This window comes from Ostrea edulis, chromosome 3 (genome assembly GCF_947568905.1).
Source record: "Ostrea edulis chromosome 3, xbOstEdul1.1, whole genome shotgun sequence".
In the NCBI taxonomy this organism is placed as follows: Eukaryota; Metazoa; Mollusca; class Bivalvia; order Ostreida; family Ostreidae; genus Ostrea; species Ostrea edulis.
This window is the reverse complement of record NC_079166.1, coordinates 74,043,476-74,058,397: the sequence shown is the minus strand read 5'-3', so window position 1 is coordinate 74,058,397 and position 14,922 is coordinate 74,043,476. Positions and strand designations below refer to the sequence as shown.

The window sequence follows — 14,922 nt, the reverse complement described above, 5'->3', positions numbered from 1 at the left end:
TGCTCCCAAGAGTCAAATGTACTCAACCGGGAATGACAATAGTCCAGTTCATACCCTGCAACAACTTCCTTCATGTCACAAACCCAAATGCCAGATACACCTCAGAACAAGTGCGATATTCATGTCTTTAACCGTTAACGACGATGGTTTCAAACTCCGGTGATGTTTATATTTGGGGACGGAAACGAGGCTTCCGTAAGACGTTACAACAACAGTGAGGTCTTAGCACTTTGCTTATAAAACTTGAAAAACCCTCTGTAACACTCACTTATCCACCCAGAAGCCGTCACAACCGTCTAGAGGAACATACCTGTTTGGTAGATAAGCATCGTGAACATGTACCGTATACATTTCCCACGCTTGCCGTTATTTGCGACATCAAATCCAGTTCCACTCAACAAAATCCCAGCAATTTTCTCTCAACAGGAATTGTCTCTTTACTCATTAACACTACTCTTTTCAGTTCACACAAAACCCGTCTGCTCAACAATTCGTGGAGGTTGTCATTAACGGATTTAGTTGACATTTTCCCACAAAATACAATGCCCATCTCAAAATGTAGTCTAAGAATAAATCGCTAATTCACTTAAATCATGTCATGTTTTATTATTTGATATAAACTCAATGTTTTATAGAACATTGAAATGATAAGGAATACATTTACTGTTTTTGATCTAATGGAGGTATATCATCAAAAAAAAAGAAGAAGAAAGCAAACAAGACAGGAAATTTTTTAATCATGCGATACGCACTATGTGCAGTTTGTAATTGAAAAATGATATGAGCGAATTCTGAAAAAATAAAATAATTAATATATGTAATCTGAATTAAATTATCTTATGCAAATGTTAAATATATTTTGATTGATAATTTACCATGTAACATGTTACAATCCCCTCCACAAAATTTATTAAATGCAGCATATATATTATCGACTACCCATTAACATATCAACTATATCGGGTTTTTGTAACATCAGTTAAAAATAAATTCTAATAATATGTCTGACTTCATTCGCACTGAAATTGAAGTTAATTCTTGCATGTGTAGACACGTATTTATTCAGCATACCCAATGAAATATCTTTCATTAAATTATTGAACATCGATTGTACAATTATAAATCAATGATTAAATCATTTTTGTAAAGATGTGAATGGGGTTCGCGTGAGAGTGGCAATCAAATGATATGATGCATAATCTAAAGTAAAAGAAAAAGCCAAATATTCCTTATTCGTTTTGAATAATTAAAACGAACGAAATGGATGCTCTGAGAAATGGATGACAGGTAGGCAGGTAATTGAGGGAGAAACATTACATCTTTGATCTGCCCACTAATTTAATACAACAGTATACACACCATTGTTATTTTGCAAATAGTAGATAAATATATATACATAGGATAATGTTACCGCATTCAATTTTTATCTGTCTATCGTTATCCTCGTGTATTTGGTGTATAACTCCGAACTCTTTATGTAATGTGGTTTAGCGCATTTCAAGATATCTCATTGGCGAGCGTCAGGTGTCTGATGATGAATATGCAAATAAGATATCTCTACCATTATTTCGGCAGGCTCACATAACATCATTGATGCCTTTTCCGATGAAGACATTGTACATTGCATGTATTTAACACTTTTGTAATATTTCGTACGAGATAGTGCCACCATTAATCATTTTTAAAATCCAAATCCTACGGTTACAGGGAGACAACTCTTTCAGATATCTGGTTCGGAGCTTCACGTTGTTAATACTCTTGATTATAGCATGTTTTTATACATTGATATTAGGCACAGGTTCTGAAATATTGTAAATACATGTACAATGACAGTTTGATCACCACAAGTACACGAAGTGACCTTTTGAAAATGACAACATTTAATAGAACTAATATAGTTATGTTTATTAATTGAGAAATGATTCGTTGCATTTGCCATATCCAAGGAGTTGAAAATAATGTTCGCTTGGTCAGCTGATGTACTAAATCTAATGTTAACGCGTTTCCGTTTACGGATCATCTTTATTTACAAAGTTCACATATTTTGTAAATATACAAAGTGATAAGAAACATATTCCCAACAACTTCCGGATTCTCCTTTGGTACGTCCATAGCAATTGTCGTAATAGTTATGATATGGCTAAATCGAATGAAATCATCCCCTGAACAGAGATGAAATGAACAAATGTTAGCATGCAAGCGGCACGTGCATGCAAATCGGATCAACTCTATAAAAAGTGTATAAATTTTCACTGTGCGGTTCTTGGTTTATTAGACGGGGTAAAATAGTTTTGAGAACATATTATACAGGTTTTTTGTTTGTTTGTTTTTTGTTTGTTTGTGGAAATATATATATATATGAGACTAATCCTCTTTTACAACGCAATATTAAGAATACGATTGTCAACATAACGTGGGGGCACTCAGGTAGTGTGTGCTAGTCTGGTATTTAGCTTTCACGCAGTGCTAGACGAAACTATAGAAGTTTAAAAACACACCGTGTACAATGCCACATGCGGGGACCGTGATCGGTGTAGCGCGGGGATGTGATTTCGAAGCGAAGAAAGTAGGTCAATAAGTATTCAAAGACTGATTGTGTTTAATCAAAATAAATCTAGATAGCCAAAAGTATTGCACGGAAGACAGTGGTTATTGGCAAGCTAGCACTAGCAACTGGGGAGTTTAGAACTCTTTGGAAATACCCAAACACTTCGACAATATACAAGTAGGGTAGGCGCCGGGTATATTTTTCGGTGTATTTAATGAGAAATATCCACTCCTACTGCATAAACTCCAAAGTTTTTTTGACCAGAAACATTACCTTTGAATGGGACTCAATATTCGACTGAAAAAACCAACACAAAAGCATGATATGCCGAGTATTTGACTGAAAACCCTGTGTGGCGTAGGGGGGTGAAAATCTTGTGGCGTAGGGGGACTGAGACTCGCAAAGTTTCTTACCAAAATCCTCATCTTGAACACAGTGAATATATAAATATCAAATTCAAACTTGTTCAAAGTTACTCTGATATTCGTACGATAAACCGATAATGATGTGTGTGACTTTCTATGCCATTACATTTTCATTAAAAACATTTTCTGAAATACCACAATACCAGATGATTAAGACAGTTTCATATTTTAATGAAATTGACATGAACTATTGATAATTTCAGATAATGCAATGATCAGAAAGAAAAACAATCTTTGGTTAAATAAACACAGACACCTGAGGTATGGATACTACTTAGCCCCCCCCCCCCCATTTTTTGCACCATAATATCTTTTAAATGTGTGGATTCCCTGTCTATCTCACCCTAATATTGATTTATGTACATTAAAGCTTACAAACAGTATGAAACGATTACATAACTAGACATGAGGATGAGATAGACAGTCATGTCTAAGGTTTAATTCTGTCAAAGTTATGATACAATTACATGTAATACCAAGAATTTCACGAATATCCAGAAATAAAGCAAGATGAAAGCATATGATATAAATGTTTTCAGGCACGTAGGATTTTTTCCCCCCAAAAAAGTGGGGAGGGGAGGGGTGGGGGGAGACGTCCACTTCACAAGCGTCTGAAAATTCTTGAAAAGCAAAAACGAAACAAATATAACAAAACCCAGTTTAAATCCTAAATCGCGGGGGATGGAGGGCAAGAGATTGATCGGTTCCTTAAATTTTATAATTCAAATATTATTTTATTAATGGAGGTATTTTATAGATCAAACTTTGTTTGTAAAATTAACTAACTATGCATGTACAGTAAAAAACACTCCCTTCTATTGCTACGTGTTTGATAATTATTTTTGTGTACATTTGAGTAAGTTGATTTACACTAACATTGATTTTCAAAAGATCGAATTACACATGAGTAAACATATTTCAACAAAAATATTGCATTAGAGAAGCGTGTTCGATAAAATTAACATGTTGCGGTCATTGACTCCTGATGTACATGATTGTATATTTTTGTCCACAGTGTGAAATGATTACAAGATAATACTTGCATGCTTTGTTTCTACATGTAATTTCTGAAAAGTAATAATGAAAACTTGATATTTTAATGACATCCTTACCCTGGTATAATTTTTTTTAGGACTGCAAAAAATCACACAAGGGACACATAAATATAATCAATGACTAAAAGTATTGTACAACGTCAGCAATATCATTTCAAATTGTCAGTAATTACACTATTCCTTAACTGGCACTTATTTACATGTACAATCAGAAATAGTAAATCCTTATAATGCTGCAATGAATTGAGGACCGCAACCAAACTCAGCCAGAGTTTGTTTGAACATGGACCGCAAGCATTCTCTCGCCAAAGGGTGCGTTACGCAAGATTCTCTTACATCTCTGTCAACACTTGCAATCACGTGACAATACAATCAAATGATATACACAGCCATTCTCATTTCCTTTCCTTTTAAAAGTTCTGGCAACATGTGATACATCAGGCTCTTTCATAGCGCACTGGCACTTTGATAAGTACATTTTTACCATTAAGCTGTTTGTCTCTTATTTTACAAGTGTTATGGAATGTTTTACAGCCTTCCTTACTTTTGATTCCATGTTTACAGTGATCTCTACCACGTGAATGACCTACATTCATACGCATATTACGAAGTAGTTCCAAATTTAGTATAAAAAAACCGTGATTTTAAACATTTTACAGTAAGCACCCATCAAATTGCACCAAAAGCATTTCATAATATGACTAAATATTTAGTCCAAAACATAAATGTTGAATTATTAGAAACTTTTACAAGATTTCTGTAAAAAGCCGTTGACAGAGGTCTAGTGCTCGTACAATCTAATTAGAATTAGATGTTAGATCCGCTCGCTACACAAACATCTAACATCCCATAGAGGGTCACGTCAGAGGTCAAATTTGCAACAGCCAATCAAATTTCCGCCTTCATATCGCAATTCCATATATTGTTTACGTAAGGAAGAGAAAAAATGGCGGCACCCACAATCGTGACTTATTTATCGCGTGTTTTGTTTAAATTTTAAACTATGGCGACATCGGGGGATCTTTTCATGTATACTTCAACAAAGATGACGTGTAGCGAGTATGTTAGCGGATCTAACATCTAATTTTAATTAGATTGGTGCTCGTAGCGCACGAACCTTTGAGTGGAGAATAGGACCGCAACGTGTTATGCGCCACCTGTATTCAGGGGGAAATATCTCGCGCTGCACTGTGAAAAATGCCTTAAGTTTGATTTTGACGCATATAATATTTCTCGCACAAATCGTATATATGTGCTTGTTTGGTTGGGATTCCATCATTTCCTCTACATGCAATCAGTTTTACTCTGCAAAACACACATAAGTTTAAACATATAGATAACAGTCAATCATACACTGTGATTTTACTTGGGTTCCCTTTGAACAAAATGATTTGAGAATTTTCCATATAATTTTGAATAAAGACAATATTCGCTGTGCTGAAGATGTGTATTTTAGTGAGAAACTTTGCTTACGTTAAAAGGATTCTCGGCCCCCTTACGCCACAAGATTTTCACCCCCCTACGCCACACAGGGTTTTCAGTCAAATACTCGGCATATCATGCTTTTGTGTTGGTTTTTTCAGTCGAATATTGAGTCCCATTCAAAGGTAATGTTTCTGGTCAAAAAAACTTTGGAGTTTATGCAGTAGGAGTGGATATTTCTCATTAAATACACCGAAAAATATACCCGGCGCCTACCCTACTTGTATATTGTCGAAGTGTTTGGGTATTTCCAAAGAGTTCTAAACTCCCCAGTTGCTAGTGCTAGCTTGCCAATAACCACTGTCTTCCGTGCAATACTTTTGGCTATCTAGATTTATTTTGATTAAACACAATCAGTCTTTGAATACTTATTGACCTACTTTCTTCGCTTCGAAATCACACCCCCGCGCTACACCGATCACGGTCCCCGCATGTGGCATTGTACACGGTGAAACAGCTGAGACAAAAGTTAGTGCTAAACAAGGAAAAAAATATCTGTTAATTAAAAATAAAATACACCTGACGTGCCGTTATATATAGATTTAATTCAATAGTGTTTCTCCAACTCAGATTTGATGCAATTTTCTAGTAGTGAATTTATTGTTGTAATTTAAATAATTGTTTATTCGGTATATACATACATACAAACATACATAAATACCAAGGATAATCCATGAAAGCTCGAAAGCTTATTTCCAATGGGGTCCCTTGATGCACGGAGTTTGCGCTAGGGGATCATTTATGTGGGAGGAAACCGGAGTACCCGGAGGAAACTCGCGTGTTCGAGCGGGCGACCGCCATACTCTCTCACATACAACCACTGTTGATCACGGGGATCAAACTCGGTTAGCAGCGGTGAGAAGCGAGAGCGCTACCCCTGCACCACCCGGATATTGGAACTAAATAGGGAGATTGGGGAATTCATATGCACTTATACAAGAACAATGAAAAAGTGTAGATAACGAACAGCGACAAATATAATAATTTCTGTAAAGAATACGAAATTAAGAAAGGTCAAATACAATGTCACCTCTTCTGTTCTATGGACACTGATGTTCTGTTTGAATCCCTCTTTTCGGGTTACTAAATATCGCCTGTGTTACTACATTACTGCAAAGGAAAAACACAGGCATCTTTATAGAGTTTTTGATGGTTTATATAAAATTGTAGTTACACGGATATCCTAATGATTGATTATTTTAAAGTCATAGCTATTGATAATGACACAATAAATATTCAGATAAAGAGTAAACAATCTCCACTTCACATACGGAAATTTACATCGCTCACACTATTTATTCCCTAAAATAATTATGTATTGGGTTCTGATTGAATTTGAAGGATACTTCCGCAAAATAACATACAATGTAGGCTCGGTGATGGTGATTTTATAATTGTGTTGCTAAATCAAAGACAAGCACTGCATGAATGTGAAACGTAAACTACAGTTCTTTTATATGAAAATATTTTGCCAATTTCTACACACAAATGAAACGAACATGTAGTTGGGGGAAATTTTTGAAAAGGTATTGTGCCTCACCTTCCTTAATGGGTGACCTCCTTAAGAAATACACGTGTATAGTTGAATATGAATGATACAGTCGGTGTTTACAAGAGGTACGTCAACAAACTTAATCAGATTTATTTATGTTAGCCTGTAGATGGACTATCCCAGTCCCACAGGCCCATGATTTCAGTCTGCTTTCTCCTAAGTGACTTTATAGTAAAACTGCATTTTTCAGTTGTTGAAGAAAAACGTAGTTTCATATTTTAAAATAATAATTACACAGGCATATTTTTAATCTTTCATTAGTAATACTTTTTGTTGGTGGGTTATATCTTCATTCATCCTTGGATACACACATATGATTTCATGAATTTTATATTCACCCGAAATGAAACTCGCCAACAGACTTAATACTATAGACATCATTGAGTTTCAGAAAATCATCTACAGTAACACAGCATCATACATGTGTTATTGTTAACGTTTGTACTTCATTTGCATAAATGTGTAACGTAAAAAAAAAGTTCTGCAAAATCGTGCGTTGACCACGGAGACAACTGGAAATGACACATTATACACCGTTGGATTCTGAAATCGCTACAACCTTTAAAATTTCCAGAAGATCTATGAAAGCAAAACTCTTGACAATAGTTACATCCAAATTACTTCTGTTTGCATCTTTGCTAGTCCGAGTTTAAGTACAATTGCTCTGATACGTTCGTCTGATTGTTATGAGAAAGTCGCAAGAACAGACCACGGACGTTGTTAAATGTTGTATACTAAATATGCTATGAAGTACATGTGTACATTGCAGTTTGATATACAAAAGTGCAAACGATTATTCACTCTTCTTTAGAGGTTACTGTCCGAATAAACAAATATTTAGCCATGTTATTTGCTTACGTAGATACTTACGTTAGGGTCTGACTTCACGTAGCATTTCTACTAGTTAGTAGAAACCTTACGTGAATTATATAGTTACGTCATTTGATGAAACAGACTTACGTAAAGCATATAATCAAGTCAGAAAGTTACGCCAAATTAAGTTTACGCAACTAGTTACGATGTTCGATGAAACGACGTCCTGAGTTCTACTTGAATTAATCTGAAGATCCTTGATTGCCAATATGAGTACTGATTTAATTTCCCAAGTCAAAACTGTATCCATTATGCATTAGATGTTCTTTTTACCTATCAATAAAAATACATAAGGATTATCCTTGATACCGGATATTTCATCTGCATTGTAATTGGATATCTTATTGGATATATATGCCAACAGCAAACTAACAACACAAATTTATGGCAAACGAGATGATTTCTGTTTCGTCAACTTCCCATATTTATTTAGCAGTATTCCATTATCACCTGGATTATGTGCTAATATTTTTCAACTGGTTTGATACGCGAGAGATGGTCTGAGTATGGTCATTTTTTTTTAAATCGAGCCCATTACAGAACTACAGAAGTTGTTACGGTAAAATCCCGGGACTACTTGAACTTTAATGTCACATTTTCACTTGTTCGTTAAATATCGCGAAATATGCCTGCCTTCGATCTTTACGTAGTCCGCTTTACCTAACATGTATCTTAGACGGTTATATTTCCTAATATTTAAGTAAAAGTCTATACTCATTACATGGTAAACAACGATCAGTGTTAATACCAAGTGCTACTGTGATAAGTAACTAGCTTTTGTGAAATGTGACAGTGAATGTATAAAGATGTTGTGCTGGTGAGATTTTCGACGACATGGAATTCTAAGAGATATAGACTCAAACAGCAATAAGTTATAGTTTTCATATGAATTCATGTCCTATCTATTAATAATACTCAGTTGAATTTATATGGTGATTCGGTAGATCGTTGTAAACTTGAATTCAAAGACACCAGTCTTCCAGTACCTGCTTCATGTGTTAATAGCAAATTAACAATTCAATTTTATGACCAAAAAAAAAAAAAAAAAAAAAAAAGGGATGACTCCCCCATCATCGACCTGTTTATATTCTTTATGCTTCTCAACTAATTCAATAATGAGAGCATGTTGTGCGTATTATCAATTTTAAATGGAAGCAGGTCGTATTGCTGCTACAGAGTTTCAACAGTCTCGTTTAAACTCAGTAGACAGACAGTGTTATGATTGTTTCAATATGATTTGATTTTATGTATTGAAGGTACAATAGTAACAATTTTAAATAATATTTGATACTGTTCAACATGTAGAAGCGAAATGGAATGTTCAAACATAGTTTACTTGCTGATTGACTTCCTTCAAAATAGTACATATGCAGTATTTTCAGGGAGTTATATGAGTTACGAAAGGAGAACTTTAGCAAAACATATCCCTCCCGTTTTTGCAACTGATAATCATTAAAATATCGGTTGACAGGGGATACTTACTCCTCCTAAGCACCTGATCCCACCTCTGATGCGTCCATGAGTCCGTGTTTGCCCAACTATCTATGTTGTATTGCTTATAGGAGTTATGAGATTGATCACTATTCGGTATCTTCACCTTTCATGTAATATATACAACCGCATGTGGCTTTGTCTTCTCTGCCTTTCCCATGTGTTTATATTTCATGAAATATCTTTAGCTGGGCATTTAACCAATTTTCTATATTTGATTGATTGATTGTTTTAGGTATCAATGAAATACTCATCGTGACGTCACATAGTCTTACAATGTGGAAGGAACTGCGAAAGAAGCACGCTATTACAAGGTTGTCGGTCCATATTCTTCATATAGAAACAACGGATATATCAGATGCTAAAACATAATACTAATAGGTCTTCGTTCGGTTAAAGTTTCAATTGGGAAAAGAGCCTGGAAATTTTTGCAAAAATACACTACAAGTATTGAATGCAGTTCTCATCTTTTACTGATACTTCCATTAGATAAAATAAAAATAGATTCAGGATTTTATGTTAAATCTTATATTTTCAGTGATTTGTTTCCTTAAAATAAACACATGGAAATAAACACATTAATCTATGGAAGTTTCCTGTATGGTGTTAAATTATCACGTTTTTAATATTCCTTATGTTATTTATTTTTAGGGATGAGTGGTATTAAAATTAATGATAGTTTGGTTCACCGTAGTTATCCTGACAATTATGGTGTTTTTAAATTCAAAACATTAATGTTTCTCAATCCACATTTATGTATTCCATGTAGTGTATATCCTTTAGGAAGTTATGAGATTGATCACTGCTCGTTACCTTCATCTATTCATTGTAAATCAGACACGCACCGTGCTGAGTGTTTATTGGACGTGCAACCTTTCTTAGATTTTGTCGTTTTTCCTCGAAGATGAAATAAAAAAAAAAAACGTATGCGTACGCAAGTAATTCTAAACTTATGCTCTAACTCAGGACCGACTCTTAATCTGACATTTTCAGATGCCACCCCCCCGACACACACACACACACACACACACACACACACACACACACACACACACACACACACACACACACACACACACACACACACACACACACATACATATATATATATATATATATATGCTCAAAACGCAGATGACATCATATACAATTTCTATCACTCATTTCACTTACAACTTCCGCAATTGTTATACATTTGCCGAATGTTTCCAATGGTGTCGAGTAACATGAACATTTTTCAAAATGATTGGAATTTTTTTTCTAAGCACACTAATCTTCACCAAATGGTTTTTTGTTGCATCTGGTAGAATTAACTGTAGCTGGTAAGTATCTTTTTGTACATTCCAATGTATATTCTAATATTTCATACAATCACTAGCCTTTGAATTATTCAATATAATGAGTATATTCCGGTTGTGATGTCGACTTTAATAATACAGTTTTCACTTCCATGATGATTTCGACTTTTGGATTGATCTAAGCACCATTCATCTTATCAATAGTACTAAGCAGAGGACAATACAATGGGGTTCTTGAAACATAAGAGGAGGGGCTAGGTATATAAGAATACATCAAACTGTTTATTTTTCTTAACATGCACATTAACCTCGCTTGTAATATTTACACTGTACACACTCGGTGACTGTGGTAAAGTTTTGAACCAAATATCAGAGCAATAAAGTCTGTGCGAATTGGAAAAATTACATTACCCCCCATTTAAGCTCTTAAAATATTTATTACTACAACTCATACTTGAAATAACCAAAACAGTCTGGTGAAATTTCCTCATTTAAAAAAGTATAGAATAAAAGTCTTACAGATATATGAAATGTCTTACATATTATTTAATGTTGATTTTGTTTAACTTTGATATGGAGGGCTGATGATGGCTGCTGTTCTCGTGAGGTTTGGGATCCTAGAGTCAACCAGTGTGTACGTGAGTAAGATAATACAACTGTATACTATGTAAATTCACAAGTCGGTGATTCTTGTTGCCTTTTTATGTTGTTAGATTTGAATTGCTGATGTGCATCCAATTCGTATGATTGTTTGAAGAGACACTACTGCTCATTTTTCATATTTCAATGAAGTGTTTTTAAAACACGTATTGATAAAATGATAAAAATCATATCGATACTGACAATTTTGAACAATTTGGATGCATCAATTTGCTCTCAACTGCGCTATGATGATCATCCGGAATTCAAAGGTGTATTCATGCTGACTCGGACTTGTGAATGCTTATTTCCATAACAAGTAGACATTAACGGCCAACTGACAACTCAACCGTATGACAAACGGGATGATTTCAGCTTCTCCACCGTCAACTTCCGATATTTATGTAGCAATATTCCATTATCACCTGCATGGAAGGTGAAGATAACGAACAGTGATCAATCTCATAACTCCTATAAGTAATACAAAATAGATAGTTGGGCAAACACAGACCCCTGGACACACCAGAGGTGGGATCAGGTGCCTAGGAGGAGTAAGCATCCCCTGTTGACCGGTCACACCCGTCGTGAGCCCTATATCCTGATTAGGTAAACGGAGTTATCCGCAGTCAAAATCAGTGTACCAAGAACGGCTAAACAATCGGTATGAAACACGTCAGACAGCGTTTGACCCAATGCGAGGTTGTATTGCCGAACTAGATCGTTATAACGAGAATAGAATTTGCGAAATGCTGACTTCAATCGAGGCTGTTGAAACCCTGTACCACCAACTTGTTTGTCAGTAGCTTGCCTCGATTTGTTGTTTATATTTTCCAGCTGATTCGATAAGCAAGAGCTTGTTCTGTGTATTGTCAGTTTATTAATTGAGGCAAGCTACTGATAAACAAGTATATGGTACAGGGGTTTCAACAGTCTCGATTGAAGTCCACATTTCACAAATTCTATGGTATTTATAACGATCTAGTTTGTCAATGCAACCTATCATTGGGTCAAATGCTGTCTGACGTGTTTCATATTAATTGTTAGACTGTTCTTGGCACACTGATTTTGACTGCGGATAACTCCGTTTACCTGATCAGGATATAGGGCTCAGGGCATGTGTGACTGGTCGACAGGGAATGCTTACTCCTCCTAGGCAACTGATCCCACCTCTGGTGTGTCCAGGGGTTCGTGTCTGCCCAACTATCTATTTTGTATTGCTTATAGGAGTTATGAGATCGATCACTGTTCGTTATCTTCACCTTTCATGCTTTTAAATGACAGCAAAGATGCTGTGTAGAAAATTATTTAAATATCCCTTAGGGGTATACACTCGTCTTAGAAGTATGAAATCAATTGCTGCTTCATATAATTAAGTAATTATAAATCATTATTTGAACAGAAACCATCCCATGTTCCTATTGACCTATGTTTTTACCGCTAAAACGTGTCATCTTTAGATAAAAATATCACTTAGTTTTAAAATAGTGTATTCGCGGCTAGACCCAAAGGCAGATTTAGAGGATACCAGGACCCCTCCATTTTTTCGCCACGTATTGTGAGTAAATCTCCAGACTTTCACACACACACACACACACACACACACACACACACACACACACACACACACTTTAGAAATCCTAGATCCGCCACTGAGTGCTGCATGCGTTTCTCCTACATCTTTGTTTTCCAACGGTCATACTGATTCCAAAGAAAATTTCAGAAGAATATGTCAAAAGTCTGGATCTATCCACTCCACTTTCTCTCACTGAACGACATGCTACATTTTTACCGTTAATTCGCATGCGTCTGCTGACTGAAGGGAGAGAATTTATATTTCTGTATAGACCATAAAAAACTATTAATTTTTACGCTAACATGAGAATTTCTAACTTTAGGTAAGTGAGATTTTCTCAAAGTTGATACATTAAGCTATGCAACAAAATTCAGAAAGCGCTGGAAAAATTGTCATTTCAAGATTTTTTTTTTTTTTTGTGTTGTTGCCTAAAATGAGCCATAGTGCCTCTTTAACCTTTTATTTTATGAATCAAAATTTGACATACCCTGACAGAAGATGAGTAAGTAGTGAATTTCAGTCACCCCCTGTCGTGTATTTGTAGCTTGCAACGTAGGATATACCGGAAAAGACTGTAAACAGCAGTGCAGATACCCCTATTACGGGATGCATTGTTTGAACACGTGTCTGTGCAATGAGATGGATTGTGATTTCCAAATCGGATGTTTACATTTACAAGGTGCATAATCATTCATGTTTCGCATTTTATAGTTTGCGCTGTAACATGTAGCTTAACTTCATATTAATCAATTAAGAGAAATAGAGAGAGAGAGAGAGAGAGAGAGAGAGAGAGAGAGAGAGAGAGAGAGAGAGAGAGAGATTAATTTCAAATTGAAGCAATTGTACTTTTCATATCCAAATAATTTACAAACGCTGATTAGAAATAAGCATAAGCTATTAAACAGTACATGACTATGATATTTACTTAATACCGAAGACAGAGAAACGGCATTTCGTTTTTATAGCATAGCTTTTTTTTTTTACACTTGTAATGTACCTAGAAAATTATCATTTAAAAAATTTAAAGCTACAATGTACAACACAAATATTTTTTCTTTTGAAATTGATCAGTACCTTTATAGGCTCATCAACAACTCCAAACCAGGTTACGGATCGGACGGATGATAAGAGTATGCATACCATTACATCTGGTGCTGAGAAACATAACAAAGAATTAACTTCGCCAAACGATGTCAATGAAAACCACTTACTTCACCTCGTGTTAGGATTTGGCACCGTTTTATTGACTTGCACTCTAGCTTATATCATCCTGTGGATATACGCAAAAATAAAGAACATTCACAGCGAAGACCACGAGAGACGATCTTTATACGCAGAGCCTGACGATATTGTGACACTTCACATATAAGCACTCTATTTGAAATATATCTGCACACCTTGTATGCATTTGCTGTAATGGACAGCACTGGATTTGCGTCATTCCCGATATTTTTGTTCTTTTTTTTTTTTCATTTTATAAAAAAGTGAAGTTAACAAGGAGTGATTAGTCTTAGATATTCTATAACAAATACAACATTGAAAGTAGGGCCAACACGGTCCACTGGAAACACGAAAGGTAAGATCGGGTGCCGAAAGTAGTAAATATTCCCCACCAATGAGATCCGATTCTTGATCAGGTCAATGGGGTAATCAGTATATTAAAAGAACTGCATAACGATCGGTATGAAACAATTCAGAGAATATTCAACCTACTGTCACAATAATTACGTGTATCACTTTCACGTGATCTGTGAAATGCTGACTATAGATGGAATCGAAGCGTCATTTCATTTGTCAGTAGCTTGAATCTGTTTAAATTTTGGTCATATGCAGAACATGCTATCGCGTATTGAATTAATTGATATATATATCGAAGGGCTTTATGGAAAATTTGATCATGTACCAACCCGTATTTATATCCCGATAAGTATTTTAAAATGATACCTTATTACTTATATTTACATTTTTGGTCGGTAACATTGCTGA

The 14,922-nt window shown here is 35.3% G+C and overlaps 1 protein-coding gene across 7 annotated transcripts in view; it reads left to right on the top strand.

The window, feature by feature from the left end:
• LOC125677093 (protein draper-like) overlaps positions 1-14,448 on the top strand; it is a 30,863-nt gene extending 16,415 nt beyond the window's left edge. For 4 of the 7 annotated variants that reach the window (XM_056158897.1, XM_056158900.1, XM_056158899.1 and 1 more), the window contains exons 2-5: positions 9,662-9,740; positions 11,304-11,362; positions 13,481-13,615; positions 14,019-14,425. In XM_056158897.1, the coding sequence (XP_056014872.1) occupies positions 9,662-9,740; positions 11,304-11,362; positions 13,481-13,615; positions 14,019-14,305 (560 nt within the window). In that variant the 3' untranslated portion in view covers positions 14,306-14,425. Of the gene's footprint in view, positions 1-6,653; positions 7,128-9,661; positions 11,363-13,480; positions 13,616-14,018 lie in introns of those variants that run through there. The other 3 variants (XM_048915071.2, XM_048915070.2, XR_007370930.2) reach the window with 3 other exon arrangements.
• The last annotated feature ends 474 nt before the right edge of the window (positions 14,449-14,922 follow it).